At 35.4% G+C, this 17,505-nt stretch overlaps 10 protein-coding genes across 10 annotated transcripts; 6 read left to right on the plus strand and 4 right to left on the minus strand.

The window, feature by feature from the left end:
* Positions 1 to 252: 252 nt before the first annotated feature.
* EIN_060080 (hypothetical protein) lies at positions 253 to 2,082 on the plus strand (the record flags this gene model as incomplete). Its single annotated transcript, XM_004260216.1, has 1 exon — positions 253 to 2,082. The coding sequence occupies one exon, from the start codon at positions 253 to 255 to the stop codon at positions 2,080 to 2,082; it is 1,830 nt and encodes a 609-aa protein (XP_004260264.1).
* A 95-nt stretch (positions 2,083 to 2,177) lies between these two features.
* EIN_060090 (dolichyldiphosphatase, putative) lies at positions 2,178 to 2,759 on the plus strand (the record flags this gene model as incomplete). Its single annotated transcript, XM_004260217.1, has 1 exon — positions 2,178 to 2,759. One exon carries the CDS (start codon positions 2,178 to 2,180, stop codon positions 2,757 to 2,759), a length of 582 nt encoding a protein of 193 aa, XP_004260265.1.
* Positions 2,760 to 3,946: 1,187 nt separating this feature from the next.
* On the plus strand, positions 3,947 to 5,362 carry EIN_060100 (hypothetical protein; the record flags this gene model as incomplete). The annotated part of the gene is made up of 2 exons (XM_004260218.1): positions 3,947 to 4,261; positions 4,370 to 5,362. 2 exons carry the CDS (start codon positions 3,947 to 3,949, stop codon positions 5,360 to 5,362), a joined length of 1,308 nt encoding a protein of 435 aa, XP_004260266.1.
* Positions 5,363 to 5,928: 566 nt separating this feature from the next.
* EIN_060110 (hypothetical protein) lies at positions 5,929 to 8,168 on the minus strand (the record flags this gene model as incomplete). Its single annotated transcript, XM_004260219.1, has 2 exons — positions 5,929 to 7,198; positions 7,273 to 8,168. 2 exons carry the CDS (start codon positions 8,166 to 8,168, stop codon positions 5,929 to 5,931), a joined length of 2,166 nt encoding a protein of 721 aa, XP_004260267.1.
* A 426-nt stretch (positions 8,169 to 8,594) lies between these two features.
* Positions 8,595 to 9,950, plus strand: EIN_060120 (hypothetical protein; the record flags this gene model as incomplete). The annotated part of the gene is made up of 1 exon (XM_004260220.1): positions 8,595 to 9,950. The coding sequence occupies one exon, from the start codon at positions 8,595 to 8,597 to the stop codon at positions 9,948 to 9,950; it is 1,356 nt and encodes a 451-aa protein (XP_004260268.1).
* Positions 9,951 to 10,053: 103 nt separating this feature from the next.
* Positions 10,054 to 10,758, minus strand: EIN_060130 (proteasome subunit beta type-4 precursor, putative; the record flags this gene model as incomplete). The annotated part of the gene is made up of 1 exon (XM_004260221.1): positions 10,054 to 10,758. The coding sequence occupies one exon, from the start codon at positions 10,756 to 10,758 to the stop codon at positions 10,054 to 10,056; it is 705 nt and encodes a 234-aa protein (XP_004260269.1).
* Positions 10,759 to 11,289: 531 nt separating this feature from the next.
* Positions 11,290 to 12,183, plus strand: EIN_060140 (hypothetical protein; the record flags this gene model as incomplete). Its single annotated transcript, XM_004260222.1, has 2 exons — positions 11,290 to 11,327; positions 11,415 to 12,183. The coding sequence occupies 2 exons, from the start codon at positions 11,290 to 11,292 to the stop codon at positions 12,181 to 12,183; spliced, it is 807 nt and encodes a 268-aa protein (XP_004260270.1).
* Positions 12,184 to 12,232: 49 nt separating this feature from the next.
* On the minus strand, positions 12,233 to 13,871 carry EIN_060150 (hypothetical protein; the record flags this gene model as incomplete). Its single annotated transcript, XM_004260223.1, has 2 exons — positions 12,233 to 13,327; positions 13,371 to 13,871. 2 exons carry the CDS (start codon positions 13,869 to 13,871, stop codon positions 12,233 to 12,235), a joined length of 1,596 nt encoding a protein of 531 aa, XP_004260271.1.
* A 124-nt stretch (positions 13,872 to 13,995) lies between these two features.
* EIN_060160 (60S ribosomal protein L19-2, putative) lies at positions 13,996 to 14,697 on the minus strand (the record flags this gene model as incomplete). The annotated part of the gene is made up of 1 exon (XM_004260224.1): positions 13,996 to 14,697. One exon carries the CDS (start codon positions 14,695 to 14,697, stop codon positions 13,996 to 13,998), a length of 702 nt encoding a protein of 233 aa, XP_004260272.1.
* A 736-nt stretch (positions 14,698 to 15,433) lies between these two features.
* On the plus strand, positions 15,434 to 17,017 carry EIN_060170 (magnesium and cobalt transport protein, putative; the record flags this gene model as incomplete). Its single annotated transcript, XM_004260225.1, has 1 exon — positions 15,434 to 17,017. The coding sequence occupies one exon, from the start codon at positions 15,434 to 15,436 to the stop codon at positions 17,015 to 17,017; it is 1,584 nt and encodes a 527-aa protein (XP_004260273.1).
* Positions 17,018 to 17,505: the final 488 nt, after the last annotated feature.

Raw genomic sequence — 17,505 nt, forward strand, 5'->3', positions numbered from 1 at the left:
TTTGATTAATTACCATAAAAAAATAGTCTTAATTAATATAATGAGAATAATTAATAAAATTGCCAATAATAACCATTTGCAAGAGTAAAATCACAATTAATTATTTTAATTGTTATTTCACAAAATAACTCACCGAACTCCAAAAAATGAAAACTTTGATTCTAGTAAAAAAAATTATTAATAATAGTAAAAGAAATGTGAGGAACTTCAGTTCACAAAAACGAGATTGAAAACTCTAAAATTGTAGTCTTCATGTCAAAGGAAGAAGCGAAAGTCAAAGACGTTCCAAAGGAAAGAGAGACGAAAAAGTCGAACAAAGAAGTCAAAGCCAACGAGGCTGCTCGCCAAACAAAAAAAGTATCTAAAAAAGGAAACCAATTCTCTTTTATTATGCCAACAAAATTCCAAATTACAATTGGCTTTGGTTTGATCATCACTGCTTTAGTTTTAGTGTTGGTCGCTCCATTATTCAGTCACACAAATAATGCTTCTAACAACCTCAAACATTCAATTCAGTTATTTGAGAAAGAAGCTAAGTCTCTTGAAGAAAGATATCGACTTCATCAGATCAAGGTCAACCTTGGCTTAAAGGACAAAGCACAAGCCAATGAAGAAGACTTCGACTCTGTCATGAAGAAGAATGGAATCGAGAACATGTTCTTCTTGTCTGAAATGGGTAAGAATGTTGAAGAGAGTGATGTCATGGCACATTACGACAACTATGGATTTATCCCTGACTTGGAAAAGATCGTAGAGGATTCTGAGCCAGAAGACGACTTGGAGGATGAAGAGGAAGAAGTTGAATCTGGTGTTGAAAAGAAAGAAGGCGAAGAGAAAAAGAAGGAGACTGTCAGTGGTAAAAACAAGCCACAGTCCGTATACAACACTTTCTTGGCTCACAACTTGTTGAAGAAAATTGGCAAATTTGAAAGTTATAAGAAGACCAATAACTATAAGAACACAGTCCGGTTTGTGTTGAGAATGTTGAGAAATGACACCTCAGTTATTATGGACGGAAAGGACGGACACTCTGATCTTGAAGTGATGTATGCTGGAACCAGTTTGTTGGTTGAAGCACAAGACGTGGAAGAATATACAAATGAAGTGAAAGTCGCGATCAAAAATATCACGCACTTTTACAACAAAGTCATTTTGCCCGATGGAAGTTTCGACTTGTTCTTGAGACAAAACGAATCAAACTGCGTTGGCACCGAATACGCGATGTTGGCGATGCAGAAACTTGATATGAAAGTACCGAAAAACACAATGAGATACATCCTTAAATGCAACTCAGAGGACGGACCATTGTCTGAACCGTATGGTGAGTACTTGGACTTGTTGTCTGGTGAATTGATTTCAAAGTTACTCAAGACTATTCCAGAGTCCCTTCAAACTGAAAACGTCGAGATTGTCGATTACTGTACTGGTGGTGCTTTGGCATTATTGGGTCTTGGATTGTCAGCTATGTTGGTCAACACATTCCCAGTCTCATACATTAAAGAGTATTTAATTTCTGATATTGTCTTCATTGTGTGTGGGACAGTTGCAGTAATTTTGTCGCAATACTCATATGCACCAATGTTATTCTTCCCAGTTGTTGTTATGGGATATACACATTACTCGAAGTACATCATGCCATTCATTAAGGACGAGTTTTTCTCAACACTTTCAATGGTTGCGCCACTCTTCTCCCTTGTTATTTACATTTTAGTCTCTAAGTTCATGCCAACCGTCTACAGTTCACTTTCATTTGTTCCAGTGATGTTTTTGGCATACATTCTTGGGTCGTATGTTGCTATTCCAGTTTCAAGAGCATTCTTTACTAAAGAGAAACACGGAATGAATTACTACGCCGCAGCAAACGCTATTGGATTTTCGTTGCTTATTATCACATTTTTCTTCTCCCTCTCCTTGAGCAAGATATCAGGGTTTTTGTTGTCGAACATTCGACTCAACGGATACGCATTCACATTCTTTGTTGGGTTCCCATCATTCTCGTATGTACTTTCAATGGTTGCGTGCGGGTACACCATCCCCAAAATGTCGATGGCTGATTTAGCGAAGGAAAAGAAAAGAGATTAAATCATTTTATATGGTTTCGTTGATGTCTTGTTATGAGTTGAATTGCTCTAACTTTATAACCATTATGAACTTATAATTATAAACACCTTTTCTTAATGCAGAGGAACTTGAAGCCTGTGTGGATTGCGGAGGTGATGTTTGAAGAGGGTGATCGTATTGGGGAAATGATGGGTTATATCTCAATTTCGCATTTGTTTGTGTTGGGTGGGTTATGTGCCATCATCCTCTTTTGTCAAGACCCCTTCACGATGTGTGTATTACTCACACTCTTCGTTAATGAAGGAATTAGTCTTGTTCTCAAGCGTGTTTTTAATTGTGAAAGACCACCACTATCGCTACATAATGGAAAAGGGTTTCCATCATCACACACGCAATTTTGGAGCTGTTTTTTACTACTTTTGCAGTATTATATCAACTCACAGAAAAGGTTAACACAGAGAGCAAAGAACTTATTTCTTTGTGCAAATTGTTTTGTTTTGATATTAGTCAATTACTCAAGATGGTATTTGAATGATCATTATATGTATCAATTACTTGCCGGAGATATTTGTGGTGTTTTAATTGGGTGGGTTGCACTTTATTCAAAAAATTTGGTTGTTGAATGGTTGGGAAAGGCAAAGTGTTTTGTATTCAACTCTATGAAAAGCGTCGGACTATTGACAAATAAAGAAAACTAATGTTTTACTATTATTAACCATTTAATTTACTACTTCTTTTGTTGAAAAAATGTTGATTATATAGGCATTGAATTCGGAAGTTTTATGTTTTTAAAGGAAAATGATCAGAAATAAATGAATAGCTCTCCGATAACTTTTTATTTTGATTGTAACATTCTAGTGTTTTGTTGGATACTAAACTGTCGAATCAATTTGAGTCAAAATGAGACATTTTAAACTATAAAACCATTAATTATAATACCAGATTGGCTTTCTATATTAGTATAATATATTAGTATAAACAAATGAATAGAATTGAACCTATAATTAATAGTTTTTTGCATTATTATAAAAACATTTTCTCCTGTTATTTAGATAATTGGCAATCTGTTTTTATTTTTCGTTTCATCCAATCTTAAAGTAATCATTTAATAGTTATCTTATTACTTTTAATATTATATGATCTCACTTAAACACGTGTGTGACCAGTGTGTACGGTTTAGTCAAATACAAACCCTATAAAAAAAATGAACACGACAATAAATGAACTTTCGATATTATTATTGTTGTTGTATTTTATTATATAATTTTATTAATAAACCAATACATATTTATATTTAATGTATAATATTATATTTTAATTAACAAATGATTAGTTACGAAATGCAAATTCTAAAAAAAATTGTTTCCTTCAAAAAAAACAAAAAATAATAAATAATTCGATCTCAATAAAAATAGACTAATAAAAATCATCGATGAAAAATACTGACTTTTTTCCCAAATTCGATATTTTTTTTTCTTTTTTCTTTCCCAAACAGTCAGAGTAAATGTAGGAATGGTCATTATCAGATTTAGTCTTTTTGAATTCAAACGAATGGTTTTACGTGGCAGAAATCCTGATTTTTTACGTTACAAATGTAGTAATCTCACCAGATAAAAAACAATTTTGAATTCTATTTTTATTTTAAAAGACTTTATTTTAATAAAGTTTTATTCCGTATAAATCCCGTTATTTCATAATAAAATCTTCACATAAAAAGAAAGACGTTTCTATTGTTCAAAACCCCTTTTAGTGAAAAATAAAAAATTCCAAACGAGATTCATATAAATATAGGAGGCTAATCATATAGTAAAATCAACTATAACAAACCACTTTTATAGTATAAAAAGCCAGACCACTGAAAAGGTTCAGTTGCTTTGTACTCAAGATGGCCGAGGGATTTGAAAATATCGCATTATACGAACCAACGTACTCTTGCCCTTACGGTGCCCCTCTACTCAATGATGTAGCGTTTAAGACACTTTGGACTTTGATGAAGAAGGCGGCTGTGTTTATATTATATTACGTTGACTCTTCACGACGAGAGGAATACAACAAGTATTTTGAAGAGACGAAAAAGTACTTTGAAAGAGGAAGTCCCATAATGATGGGTTTCATTCCAATGTTTGCGGGAATCAATCCGTTAGTGCTTCCCAAGGATGTCTATCTTCCTTATATCATGCAATTTGCAATGAAATTAATGGTTTGTTTTTTACTATAAGTATAATAATTAATAGTAATAACTTGTTAAGGATTAATATAATAAAATTTATTATATTAATCCATATTTATATGTTATACTCACTCGAAGGCTTCTGTCCGTATGGTGAAAGAGATCGAAATGACTCCAGAGATATCGACTATAGAGCTGAAGAAGCCACTTTTTATTATTGGGTTGCCAAGAAGTGGTACGACCTTTTTACACCATCTTTTGGCTTGTGGAGAGAACGCTCGCACTGTTGCGTTGTACCAACAATTCTTCCCAGGAGACAAGACAATGGACGAAAAGCACAGAAAGCAGTTTTGTGGGACTATTGTCGACTTTTTGAATGAGAACAGTGACGACTTAGAAACCACCCACGGCTTTAAAGTGAATGAACCGGAAGAGGACTACTTTGTGATGGAAATGTTGGGGTGCTCGTTTGCACAAGCGTGTGCTATTCCGCGCTATGAGGAATATAGAAAACAGATCTTTAAAAGAGATTGGCAATACATCTACGACATCTTGCGAGACGTATTAAAGATCGATATTCTCGAGAATAAAATCAGTGAAGACCAGTATTTGTGCTTGAAGAACGTGCAACATATCTGTTTCATGAAGAACTTATTACAAACTTTCCCCGATGGACAATTTGTGTGGGTCCATAGAGACCCATTCACAAACTTTAAAAGCTGTTTGCACCTCTATAAACAAGCACAGTTGCAATGCCCTAAAGATGTTGGAATGAATGACAAGGAGTGGCTGAACAACTCAGTACTGTATATGACAAAATTGGCACTTCAGAATGCTATTGCAGCAAGAGACAGTTGGGTCAACGAGAAACCAGAGCGAGCTAGTCAATTCTATGATGTCTCCTTCAAGAAATTCACAAAGAACCCATTTGATGCTATTAAAGATATTCACCAACACTTTGGACTCCCATTCGGAGAGAAGACTAAAGAAAATCTTGAAAAAGAACTTAAGAGCGATCCAAAGAAAGCACACGGATCATCAACTTTGGAAGATGGACTTATGACGGTGACAGAGAAGCAAGTGAGAGACGAGCTCAAGTTCTATAACGAAAGATTCCCAACTATGTTTTAATTTTTATTATTTGTGGACCATTTTGTTCTTTATTTATAGTACATTCGTATCATTTGTAACGTGTATTTGAGTTAAATAAATATGTATGAGCCATTTCCATCACCTCAAACGTTTGTTTTGACTATCAAAAAAGCTCAAAAACAAGTGGAACAACAAAGGCATTTTACTATAAAATAGTTGTGTTTTTCTTCCATTACAAAAACTTGCAAGCGACACCAAAGAAATTAAAAATTTCACTAACAATAGTGAAGAACATAGTTGATCGAGGTGACAGACTTTCACTAGTTTGTGAATAGAGAGGAAAGAACCATGGAAAAAGCTACAAGACCGATCAAGACGTGTCAACCATATTATTAAATAAGCAATAAACAATAAGAAAACAACCCTGTGGAGCCGAAAATAACAATGTGAGTCTCTCGACAATATAATGTCCTCAAGAACATAAAAATAGACTGACTATATCAAGAAACCTCCAAAGAGTGTTTCATTCATAGATCAAAAATTCAAATGTGTTTTCGTTACATTTGGAACAATAAGTAATATAAAAAAGTACTCAATTTGCAATTTCACTGCATAGTCGAGAAGAACGACCTGTACCAATCGGGCTTTTTCGAAAATGTCAGTTTAATCTTTGATAGCGTTGCCTCTGTTTTGCCCTGAATGCCTTGCTTCTCTTTCAAGTCCCATATTCGTTGGAAATTGTCATTTGACATCTCAGGGAAGAAGTATTGAAACGTTTCATACGCTTTGTCTTTCTCGCCAATTTGAAGGATTTTCAATATGGCTTCCGTTTTTGTGTATTCCTTCCCGGTCTCTGATGTGTATTCACTTAAATCGTAATTCGTGTTTTTAACGGAAGTGTCACCAATACCCTCTAACACGATCGGATTATTTCGTGTTGGCAATTTCAGGAAAAACCCTCTTCCTTGCGAATAGTCAATCAACAGATTTCGCGCACCTATTTCATTGATGCGTTTACACTTCATTAACATATCAACGTACTTCTCACAGAATACCGCGGTTATCAATGAACATACTTGTAAGAAGTAGTCGTTCACAATGTATTTATCAATCACAGTCACATAGTCTTGAATTACTCGTGTCATGTTCTCAACGTATTCAATTTCTTCGTCATTTTGCATAACCCAATTCTGTCGTGTCATCTCCATCATGATGTCGTCTACTGGTCTTAAAATGACAGTCACTATTTGTTCTGTGATTTCTCCAATAACCCCAATTATTTTGGTTTGCATCACTCTCAAGATGTCATGTGCTTGGTCGATTAAATGACTCAACGTTGTTGTCATCAATCTTTCGACTCTAAAATAAACATACTTCAGTGTGTTGACAACAAGACTTTGCCTCCTCAACGTTTCTTTCAAATCTTTACAGACAGCTTTCTGTTGCATACTTTTCGAAAATTCACACGTTGCATTTGCAATGACCTGACACACACTTATTAAAGGTTCGCCATGCGTCAGCGCACTACATCGCTCACTACATTTCCTATAATACAGTATCAAATCTTTAGACGATAAAAGAACAACAGACCCCTCATCGACCGTGAACTTCTCTTCATTCGTGAATTTGTTCAAAAATGTCATCACATTCTCCTTCTCCTTTTCGATATAGAAATCCATGTACCCATCAAAACATTTTGAAATGATTCCTTCATATATCAGACACGTCTCTCCTTCAACGCATTTCTCTTGTCGAATTCGTTTGATTACCTCAGCTTCAAATGCCCGAGTGCTCCGAATAGCCTTCACCAAACACGTTGTGAATTGTTCCGCATTACCTTGTGACTGTTTTTCAAGTAAGTCGTGGAATGCTTCTCTATAGATTAATATGTAAACGATTATATATTATATTACAATACCATACAAATATTATAAGATATAGAAACACACTTAGAAGTCGCACAGAAGTCTTGTGTCATTGACTCCCAAAACCTCCATTGGGGTGGTAATGTATTTGTGAATTTGTCCTTCGCGAAAGTCAACTTCTCCAAGTACCATTGATACCTTTTGGAGATGTTTAACAACGAGCTTTGTTCGGCATTGAGTGGGAACGCATTTGCATATCCCATAGTCAAATGGGTGACCAGATAAGTTTTAAACCCGTCTTTCTGTTCATCGAAAACCTCTTCAACCAACTCAAAGTAGTTTCTCATCATCTTTTTGTCGATATCGTCCTTCTCAAATTGAACAACCGCCGTAGTCGCGGCACTCACGACTTCGTTGCAGACTCTTTTAAGCTCTTTGATCGAATTGGCAAAGATGTCTAACGACGACACTTCATTGTACGTTTGAAGGATGAGTTTAGCTGTTCGAAGCGCGTCTGCCGCACTCAGCGGGTCGTTATCTTTCAATGAGTTCTGGCAATTTGATATCAACATGTCGAGTTGTTCGACGTGTCGAATGAGTTGAACGGTGAAGGTGATGTTTGATTTCATTAGCCCAAGCAGTTGAACACCTTCACATATACTTTTTAATATCGCTTCAGTATATTGAGTCTCACCATTCAATGTATTCATCTTTCTTCCAAGAGATGATACCTCGTCAGGTAAGATCTGCATGCTTTTTAAAGATTCCCGCTCTAATGTTTGTTGCGACTGAAGAAGAGAAAAGACCGTTTTTTGTATCTGAATTTGCTCGTGTGTCGTTCCGTCCTCTAGATCTGAAATTTTGCGATGATCAAATTGAGGAATGTTTTTGTTGATAAAATAGACGGGATCAAATTTGTCACTGTTCGCATCCATCGGGTTTGGCTGAACGGCTGGTTGAGGGAGATTGGATGAGATCATGTGTCACTCAATTTTTTGAGTTAAATTAGTTTTGTTTTTGTAATGAAATGAACTTATTATTAATGATTTGTTTTATTATAAATTACTAATATCACAATAAATGTTGTTATTCTGTTTTTTATTTTGATTGATTTATTAGTTTATTATAATTTAGAGTTTTAGTAATAAAAACACATATTTTTTGATAAGAAACGATAATTTTATAAAAACGATGAGATTGAAGAAATGAGATGGATGGCAAAATAAGAACACATTTGAGGGAGGAAAAAACGTTGTTTCGTCGTGTTAGAAGTTGATATCACAAAGGACAAGAAAAGTTGACCATGACACATCAATGAGTAAATTTTTAAGTCCTTTTTCTTAAAAATGAAATCGTTCCAAATAATTTTCTGAGGAAATAGAAGTTTGGAACTGATTATTATTTTTATGGAGAACGAAGGGGTGATGAGTAGCACGAAAAAAATGAAAGTAAACACTGACCTCAGCTGGATTGCAAACTTTGCGACGATTGTTGTGAGCTTTTTGGTAGGGGTTTCGTACAACTTTTTCAATGAAGCGCTCATTTCTACTGTGAACGACATGGGGACGTACGCGGGTTCTGTCTCATTTATATACATCATCCCAATCAGCACTGCTTTTGTCAACTTTTTGACTGTTGTCACAACTCTGATTTCTTTCAACTCGTTTCAGAAGTACCCACTCTTTTACTTTGTGTGTTTTTCGTTGGTTGGTCAATTTATTTTGTGTTCACTCATTGAAGGGGTTCTACCCTTGGTGTATTCGGCAGATACAATCGACGACAAAAATGGTGTGGAGTTGGCCATTGCTGAAATGTCGAGCATCGCCCACGGTTTTTTGTCAGCGTTCAACATGCTCTCATTTTTACACATTTCCTCGCTTATTTCATGGATTCATCTACTTTTTTATCTTCTCGGGGTAGGGTGTGGGCCGTTTCTATCGTCAATGATGGATTATATCGGATTTATGCTTGGTGGAAGCAAAACGGAAGTCGATTATTATGTTATGATGTCCGTACTACTTGTTGTTGAAGTTGTTGCTTTTGTTATGGTGTTGACAGTTTACTTCACTTTTAAATCGTTCAGGGAAGCTATTAAAATTGAACCAACAAATTTGCTGGAACAGTCTGTGGCTCTTTCATCTTCGAGGTCGTTTAAAGCCAAGGTTCTACTGCGGTCGGCGCTTTCGGAGATGCGGGACGTTATCGTCAATTTGAAATACAATGTCCTCACAATTGTTATCACTGCGTTTACAACAGCAACGCTTTACCCAGGTCTTTTCAATTATTACCCAATTGGTGCGTCGAGGCAGACGAGTACCGATTATGGAAATTACTCATTTGTGATGAAGAACATTTCGATAGTTTTTACAGGGGGCGTGTTTTTGGGAACAGTGTTCATTTTCATTCCGTACATCCCATCCAAAAAAGTGCTTTTCGCGTTCTCCGTATTCAGCTCTGTTTTTCTTTGTTTTTTGGTGCCAACTTTTTCGCAATTTACGATGTTTGTGTTGAACAAATATCCAGAAGAATCTAACGGCCTTGGAGGACAGGTACGCCAAGTGAGTTTCATCCTTCTGATTTTCATGAGTGCTTTTGGAGGTATTTTCCAGGGCTACTCGTTTTCGGCGACGAGTCTTGCAATTTTGAAACATGCTGAAGAGCGTGTTGCTGTTGGTATTATCCTTGCCTCGTCGTCGTTTGGGACGCTTATTGGCTCGATTGTGCAGATCATGTTGCTCTTTTCTTTTAACGAGTTTTGTTAATTATATGTTCCTCATCACTCAATTTTAATATTTTTCCCCATCCCTATCAACAAGCAAACAACGATATGGTGAACCAAAGTGAAACAACACGAAAGAGTAAATTTTAATAGAAAATGTCCCATCTTCCTGTTGTGTCGATGGTGATAGGTTCTGACATCTCAACTTTGTTATCTGTGACGATCGCTGTTTTGTACATTTTACCTGCGAAGCAATGGTTGAGATAGAGAATTTGGAAGCATCTTTTAATCAGCGAAAGTGCTTGTTCCTGAGTGAATTCGGCATTCCATTCCTTTCTGATCAAAGGGATAACCATATGCGCGCCAATCCCAGTCGACACATAATTTTCCTCGAATGAAGTTCCGTACATATCAGTTTGTCCCAAAAACACCTTTTTGTCTTTCACGCCCGCAACAACGACGGTGTTGTAAAGTGGTTTCATGTCAGTTCGTTTTTGGTACATCATTCGATTCAAATAGGAAAAAAGCTCCTTTGGGCCTAACCCTTTCCCGCTGTTCTTTTTATCTTCTTCATCTTCTTCGGCGTCGTCAGTGGTGCTCTCGCCGTTGACCTTTTTCATCATAACGTTTTTGATTTCTTGGTAATCACTCAACTCCCCACTTGCAGCGATGATGGTGTGTTTGCCAAGGCGGTCGATTCGGTTAATCTGATTTGAATAGACCATCGAACCATACGATGCCAAAGTGTCAGTAGCAAGAATAACACCGCCGTTGTACTTAATCCCAACAATCGAGGCGGTTCCTAACAAAACGCCCTCTGCGTGCTTCATTGGCATGTCGACTGTTTGCATCTGAATTGTCTTTGTTTTTGAGTTCTTTACTTTCTTTAGTTCTATTGTTGAACTATTGGGGTTGACTATTTTCGAGGAAAAAAAGGAAAATAATTATTTATTTAGTTTGAGGTTTTGTTATTGTTTATTTTTGGTAGTTAACTAATTAGTGAAGATGGTGTTTCTTTTTTTTTTATTTCAAAGTATGGTTTAATTTTAATTTTAAATATTAAATATATTAACTTTGTTTCTTCACTTTTTTGTTATTATTATAACATTTATTAGTATTTTTCTTAAAAAAATGTTTTTTTAAAATTTATTATCAATTGTAAATAATATAATTATTATTATAAAATAACAATTTTAATAACAATTTTTTAATTTAATATAATATATATATTTATTATTATATTATACAATAATATACACAATAATAGTATAGTATTTTTATACAATGATTTACTATATTTTTTTTATCATAAATATTTAAAATTTTTATAATAATAATTTTTAAATAAAATAATTTTCATATAGTTTTTAATAAGAATTAAAATGAATGAAAAAAAGTGCAAATTGTGTTTATCCAAATTGTTTATCTAAATTTATAACATTTCAAAAAAATGAACAAAAACTTGTGAATTGAATATTTCAAAAGAAAAAGGGTTTTAAAACTTTAGTAATTTACAAAATAATCAGTCGAACTGTTTGATGTTACAGTCATCGACACATTTTACTGTTATTTCTGATATTCATAACACACACCGAATGCTTTCTATAAAGAAAACGGACTTTTTGATAATATGTGGCGACGTGACAAATGGAGGGAACAAAAGTGAGTTGAAATCTTTTCAAAGGTGGCTTGCAGACCAACCAACAAAACACACAGTAATGATATGGGGAAATCACGAGAGACGTTTAGAACTCCGCGACGTGTCGTTGAAACTGGAGTCGGATCAGAAGAACTTGACATTTTTGAATGGTCTTAAGACCATCGGCAATTTTCAGTTTTATGGTCAAAATTATCCGTTCAAAGCACCACTAGAGAAATTTGACACGACAAAGCCACTCATTAGTTTATCACATGAGCCACCCCTAGGTGTGATGGATTTAGGCATTTCTAACAGGAAAATCATCAACGACACTTTTTATCATGCGGGGAGTCAAGAAGTCATTTCCTTCATTCAAAAGTATAACCCTCAAATGCATTGTTTTGGGCATTGTCACAGTTCACATGGGATTTGCCAAGTAAAAAACACTTTGTGTGTCAATGGTGCACTTGTTGATGACTGTGGCGAGCCATTTAAAAAGCCCATCGAAATTTTATACACGCAAAATACATTCCGCCCAATCGACCAAAGTAAGTGCATCACATTACAACACTTTTTAAAAATGGCGTCGAAAGACCCTTTCGAGTACATCACAACAACTAACGAATACTGTAATTGATTATTAATTAGATTATTACTTCGATAATTAATTGTTAATAGTTCTTTAATTACTCCATTGCCCGCTTTTGAAGGTCTTGAGCAACTTCAGTTGCGTCGTCAACGCACGTCACTTTTACAACCTTTGGCGTATTTTTGATGAAGATCGAAATGCTCTTGCCAGTGATACAGAAGTGATCTATTTCATTATATAATATCTCTTCAAGGACTTGCTCTCCAAAGTTGATTGTCAGCTCGATACTGTTATACTCGAGAACACAAACATTTCCTTCATAGTAGATATCGCGCTTGAATGGGATGTAATTCATCGGATCATCACTTTTGAATGGAAGTTCCTTAGTCGATTTCTCCCCAACTAATTCAACAATTTTCTCTTTAAGGCGGTCGGAAATGGAACTCCGCAGTTTCCTCTTTTGAATGTCTTTTTTGGCTGGACTAAAATCAAACAACGTCTTCACTGAAAGTCCTTTACACACGGCACACTCCTTTGTGTGATTATCAATGGCAAAGCCTTCACTGCGTTCAGTCCAAAATTTGTGGTATAAAGAATACCCTCCACCTAAGAGAGAAACCCTCTTTATTCCACTCTCGTGGAGGTTCTGAATGGTCCGTTTGATAGTTTCAGTCTCGTTTGACGCTCCAGAGAAGTACAGCACGTAGTGTGTGTCTGAAAGTGTGACGTCTTTCAATTGGAGGGCATTGCTAATGTGCCCATTTGAATAATCAGAGTCGGAGCGTGCGTCAACATACTCTATTTTTAGACCATTCGTTTTGTCAGCCAAAACGTCAATGGGTGATACTGGGAAAGACAGTCCACCGTCAAACCCGCTTGCAGCCCACCTCTGGAAAACGGCGCCATTCGTCAAACATGAATTTAAGAGTCGAGTAAATGAAGATGGTGTTTTGTTTTGCAAATACGACGCGTGTAAAAAGAGGAAAGGTATTGATTCTACAGTGAGTGTGAATTGTGAGAAGCACGCTTGGAATGACAAAGCAGAATTTGTCGAGACCAATACCTCTTGATTGATAAGCATTATTGAAGCCATCAAAAACAACGTCAACGGCTGTGTTGTGAAAAGTAGTTTGTCGTACAGTGCGAGTGCATCGGAGGGTGAAACAAAGAAGTTAGCGAGGAGTGTGAAAAACTGTGTGTTACACTTTCATACCTTGAGATGACGAGTAACAAACTGAAGGAAGAATCAAGTCATATAAATCGACGTTCATTTCTGTGATGTGTTGAGCCAACACTGGGTTGTGGTAATAGATCAAAATGTGTAGAAGTTGTACTATTCCTTCCAAATCAGCTTGAAACATACAATTCTTTTGTAAGAACCATGTGATCGCCTTCTTTTGAAGAGTCAAATCATCTTCAAAAAGTGGTGCAATTAGCGTCGCAATCACCAATGTTGCTTCAAACTGTGGGTCTTCAGTCGAAATCAGTTGTTCAACAATCAAATACAGTCGCCCAAAATTCTCTTTCTGTGTGGCGTTAGTTATTTTCCCAAACACTTCTTTCACTTCCTTTGGACCACTTTTTTCTGTGTCTTCATTCTTTGCGTCGACATCACTTAACACGGTTTTCCATAAGTCGCGTCGAAGTGATTGTGTCAAATTAGCTTCTCGCGAAAGCACTTTTAAGAACTCCGTGTCGCCTTCTGCAAGTCGGAAAATTGAGTTTCTGAATTCCATCTTTGAACTGCTTTTCTTGTTCTTTTTATCGATTTTTTTGATCACTAAAAGTAAATTTTAATTGGTGGAAGAAAAGATCAACTCAAAATGATGAAAATGAAATATAAAAGCCTTAACGATTTACTTAATTCTTTTTGGTTTGCTTCTTCTCGACTTTCTTCTCAGCTTTCTTTTCAGTCTTCTTCTCGACCTTCTTTTCGGTCTTTTTCTCAACCTTCTTTTCAACCTTTTTGTCAGCCTTCTTCTCGTTCTTCTTCTCGGCTCTCTTCTCAGCCTTAGTCTCAGCAAGGACTGGTTTAGCTTCAGCCTTTAAGTCTTTTCTTTCAGTGATGAAAGTAGTAGTCTTGATGACTTTCTCAGCGTTCTTAGCAGCCAATTTCTTTTCTTCCAAAGTCTTGAAGATAGCCTCAGCAAGAGCCTTCTTGTTCTTGAATTGATTACCCTTGACCATCATGTAGAAATCGTGATAGACGTGTTTATCGATTTTTCCCATTGCTCTATACTTGGCCAAAAGTCTTCTTAAGACTCTCATTCTGAAGACCCAGAGGGACTTTTGTGGGGTTCTAGCGTTCTTTGTACCCTTTCTCTTTCCGTGTCCGCTGTGTCTTCCAAGTCTCTTGGCGTGGAGTCTGTCTACAACTCTGCTACGGGAGTGGATGATGTGTGGCTTGCGGATAACAAGTCTGTCCTTGATCAACTTTCTAATGGCCTTTCTGCTGTTAGCAAGAGAGATTTCTGGAGTCTCGTTCGGGTCTAACCAAACTTTTCTCTTTCCACATTTCATAATTGAGGCAGCGAGTCTCTTCTGGAGCTTCAATGACACCATCCCACAATGTTAGAAGTTCTTTTTTCTTTTTATCACTGTAGGGTTTTTGTCATATAGTTTTTTCTTATTCATTAATATTATATGTTATTCTCTTTCAAGATGGTTAATTATTATAGTTTAATTATAATTGATTTTTAGGTTGCTATTTTTGCATTATTATTTTTAACGGATAATTACAAATGTGTAAATTATTATAACAATTATAAACACAAACCGATATAACTTTTAATTATTAACAAGTTATTAATAATAACTTTATGTATTTAACTAAATATATAATTATAGTTGTGTTTTTTTAGGAAATGATTTTTTGTTTTTTTTATTTTTTTTATAAAATAAAATAATTTGTATAAACAAATAGTGATTTTTTTTATAAATTAATATAGTTTTAATCATTTAACTTATTAAAATTATTTAGTTTTTTCGTGGTAAAAAAAAATATAAAAAAATATAAATTATTTATCAAAAAAAAAATTTATAATTATAACATTTAGTAAAAGTATAATTAATAAATTATGAATCACTAATAACAAAGGAGATAATTATTACTACTAAAACAGTAAGAAAACAATTGGCACAAATAATTAAATTAATATTTAAAGCCAGAACAATACAAACAACTGTTTTAGAAGACAAAAATACCAAACCAAAAATGCACCGAAAATTTAACATTAAAAATCACATATCATAAATCATGCGAAGGAATGTAAGTCGGACCCAACCAACAGAAATACCAATGGTATCTCTTGACCACAACGAAGACGACGAATTTGATGAAAGTCAACAATGTGAAGAAATAGAAGGCAAAACGATTGATGATAGTGAACTAGATACTATTAGTAATGTATCTGAAGCTGACGAAGAAGATTCTGAAACGACTGAAAAGGTAGAAGTTACTCCTCTTCCAAAAGACCCGCCACCTTTAAAGTCTTTGACTCCAAAAACAGCAAAACCGGAGATATTCGACAAAAATGTCCAATTACTTCACGAAAATGGAAAAATTGACAAAGTTGAAAATCCGATGCCGGGCAAACCCAAAATAGTTGAAAAAGTCGAAAAAATGTTTAAACCTTCTCTATCGAAAGCGGACAAAAGTAACACCCCCAAAAGCACAACAAAAACACCGCCAGATGTTAAAGAGAGTCCACAAAATTTACAGAAAGTTATAGAAACTGAAGTGGATGACGTACTAAAGGAAGTTATTACTGATCAAGGCGAGTCAAAACAAGCGAAAGAAGTTGAGTGTGACAGTGCAAGTGACATTCCTTTAGAACCCAAAAAGGGGCATGGGAAGCGGACCAAATTTGAGTTCTTTTCTGACACCGTCAAAAACGGTCGAATGATCACTACAAAGGAGTTGCGCCGCATGAAAGAAGTGATGAAACACAGTGGGGAGACGATGGAAAGTTCTGGGATATGGATTGACTTAGCGTCACCCGAAGAACAAGTGTGCACTGAAATAGGGCAAATCTTTGGGTTACATCCTTTAACTGTCGAGGATTGGTTTGGTGGCGGGTGTTCCGAGAAGATTGCGTACTTTGAGAAATACATTGGGATGACTTGTGTTGAGATGCGATATGAAGAAGACTCTAATGTTCTTCGTCCATTCTTGTTTTATGTTGTCTTCAAGAAGAATATGATAGTAACAATTCGATTTAACAAGGTACTTGCCATCGACGAAGTCAAAAATCGGATTCGAATGAAACACCAAGGCGACTTCCCAAGTGCACAATGGGTCTTATACGTCCTCTTTGGGATGATTATGAAAGAGATATCTGTCTTAAGCGATCAGTTACTCGAAGATATCGAAACAACGTCGAATTTGGTCCCCGCTATGATCAATGACGAGAAAGACGAGTTTCTCACGCGAATAGAAGCAATAAAGAAGACAGCGCGGAGTCTGAGATTTGTCGTCGACCCGAAGAAGAGTATGTTGCGCCACATGTTAAGATCAAAAGAGAAGACTATCACTACTAACTTGAAGTTGTACCTTCGTGATGTCCAAGATGATACTATGAAGGTGTTGTCACGTCTCGACGCTATGATCGATGATATCACATCAATAGAAGACACTTATTTAGCAAAGATCACACTCTCTGTCAATAGATATTGCAAAGAGGAAAACAATTTGATGCACAACTTTGGAGTTATAGGGTTACTCTGTTTACCTATGACATTTTTGGCAGGACTCTGGGGAATGAATGTGAGAGTTCCTGGACAAGAAGTCGCGACAATCATGTGGTTTGTGTTACTTATTGGCTCTTCTTTGCTCTGGCTTGGCGCAGGAATTTTCTTCTTCAAAATAGTCAAATTTTTGTAATCTATTAGTTTATAGTTAAAATACCATTTCATTTTTTATTTCAATTTAATCGAAATAAGTTAATTAAATAATCTATTTAAGTTAATTTTTATTTTATAGGCTTTTTTTTTTATCGGAATCCGTTTGTCGATAAACAAAAAGTTTGAAGAATAATTTGTAATACAGTTGTTTACAGTTTCCGTTATCTTTTCTGGAATTTTTATGTTAAGAACTTGGTTTGAAGGATTTGAAAAACTAGTAACTGAATTATAATTTTATTATTTTATTCCATTTGAAAAAAAATAAAAAAAATGTAGAAATTAGTAAAAGGCTAAATAAAAGAACTAGACTTACTAAATAAAGAAAACAGAAAAAAAGGAAGTGTAAAATAATAATTTTTTTGAGCGGTTTTTAGCTATTTTCAAAAATGGAAGAAAAAACCCCGAAACGACGATCTGTTTTTGAGTCAAACACGACACCATTTTTCCAAAAGATAAAAAGAAAAAAAG

Source organism: Entamoeba invadens (assembly GCF_000330505.1).
Source record: "Entamoeba invadens IP1 unplaced genomic scaffold scaff_1105074726711, whole genome shotgun sequence".
Taxonomy (NCBI): Eukaryota; Evosea; order Mastigamoebida; family Endamoebidae; genus Entamoeba; species Entamoeba invadens.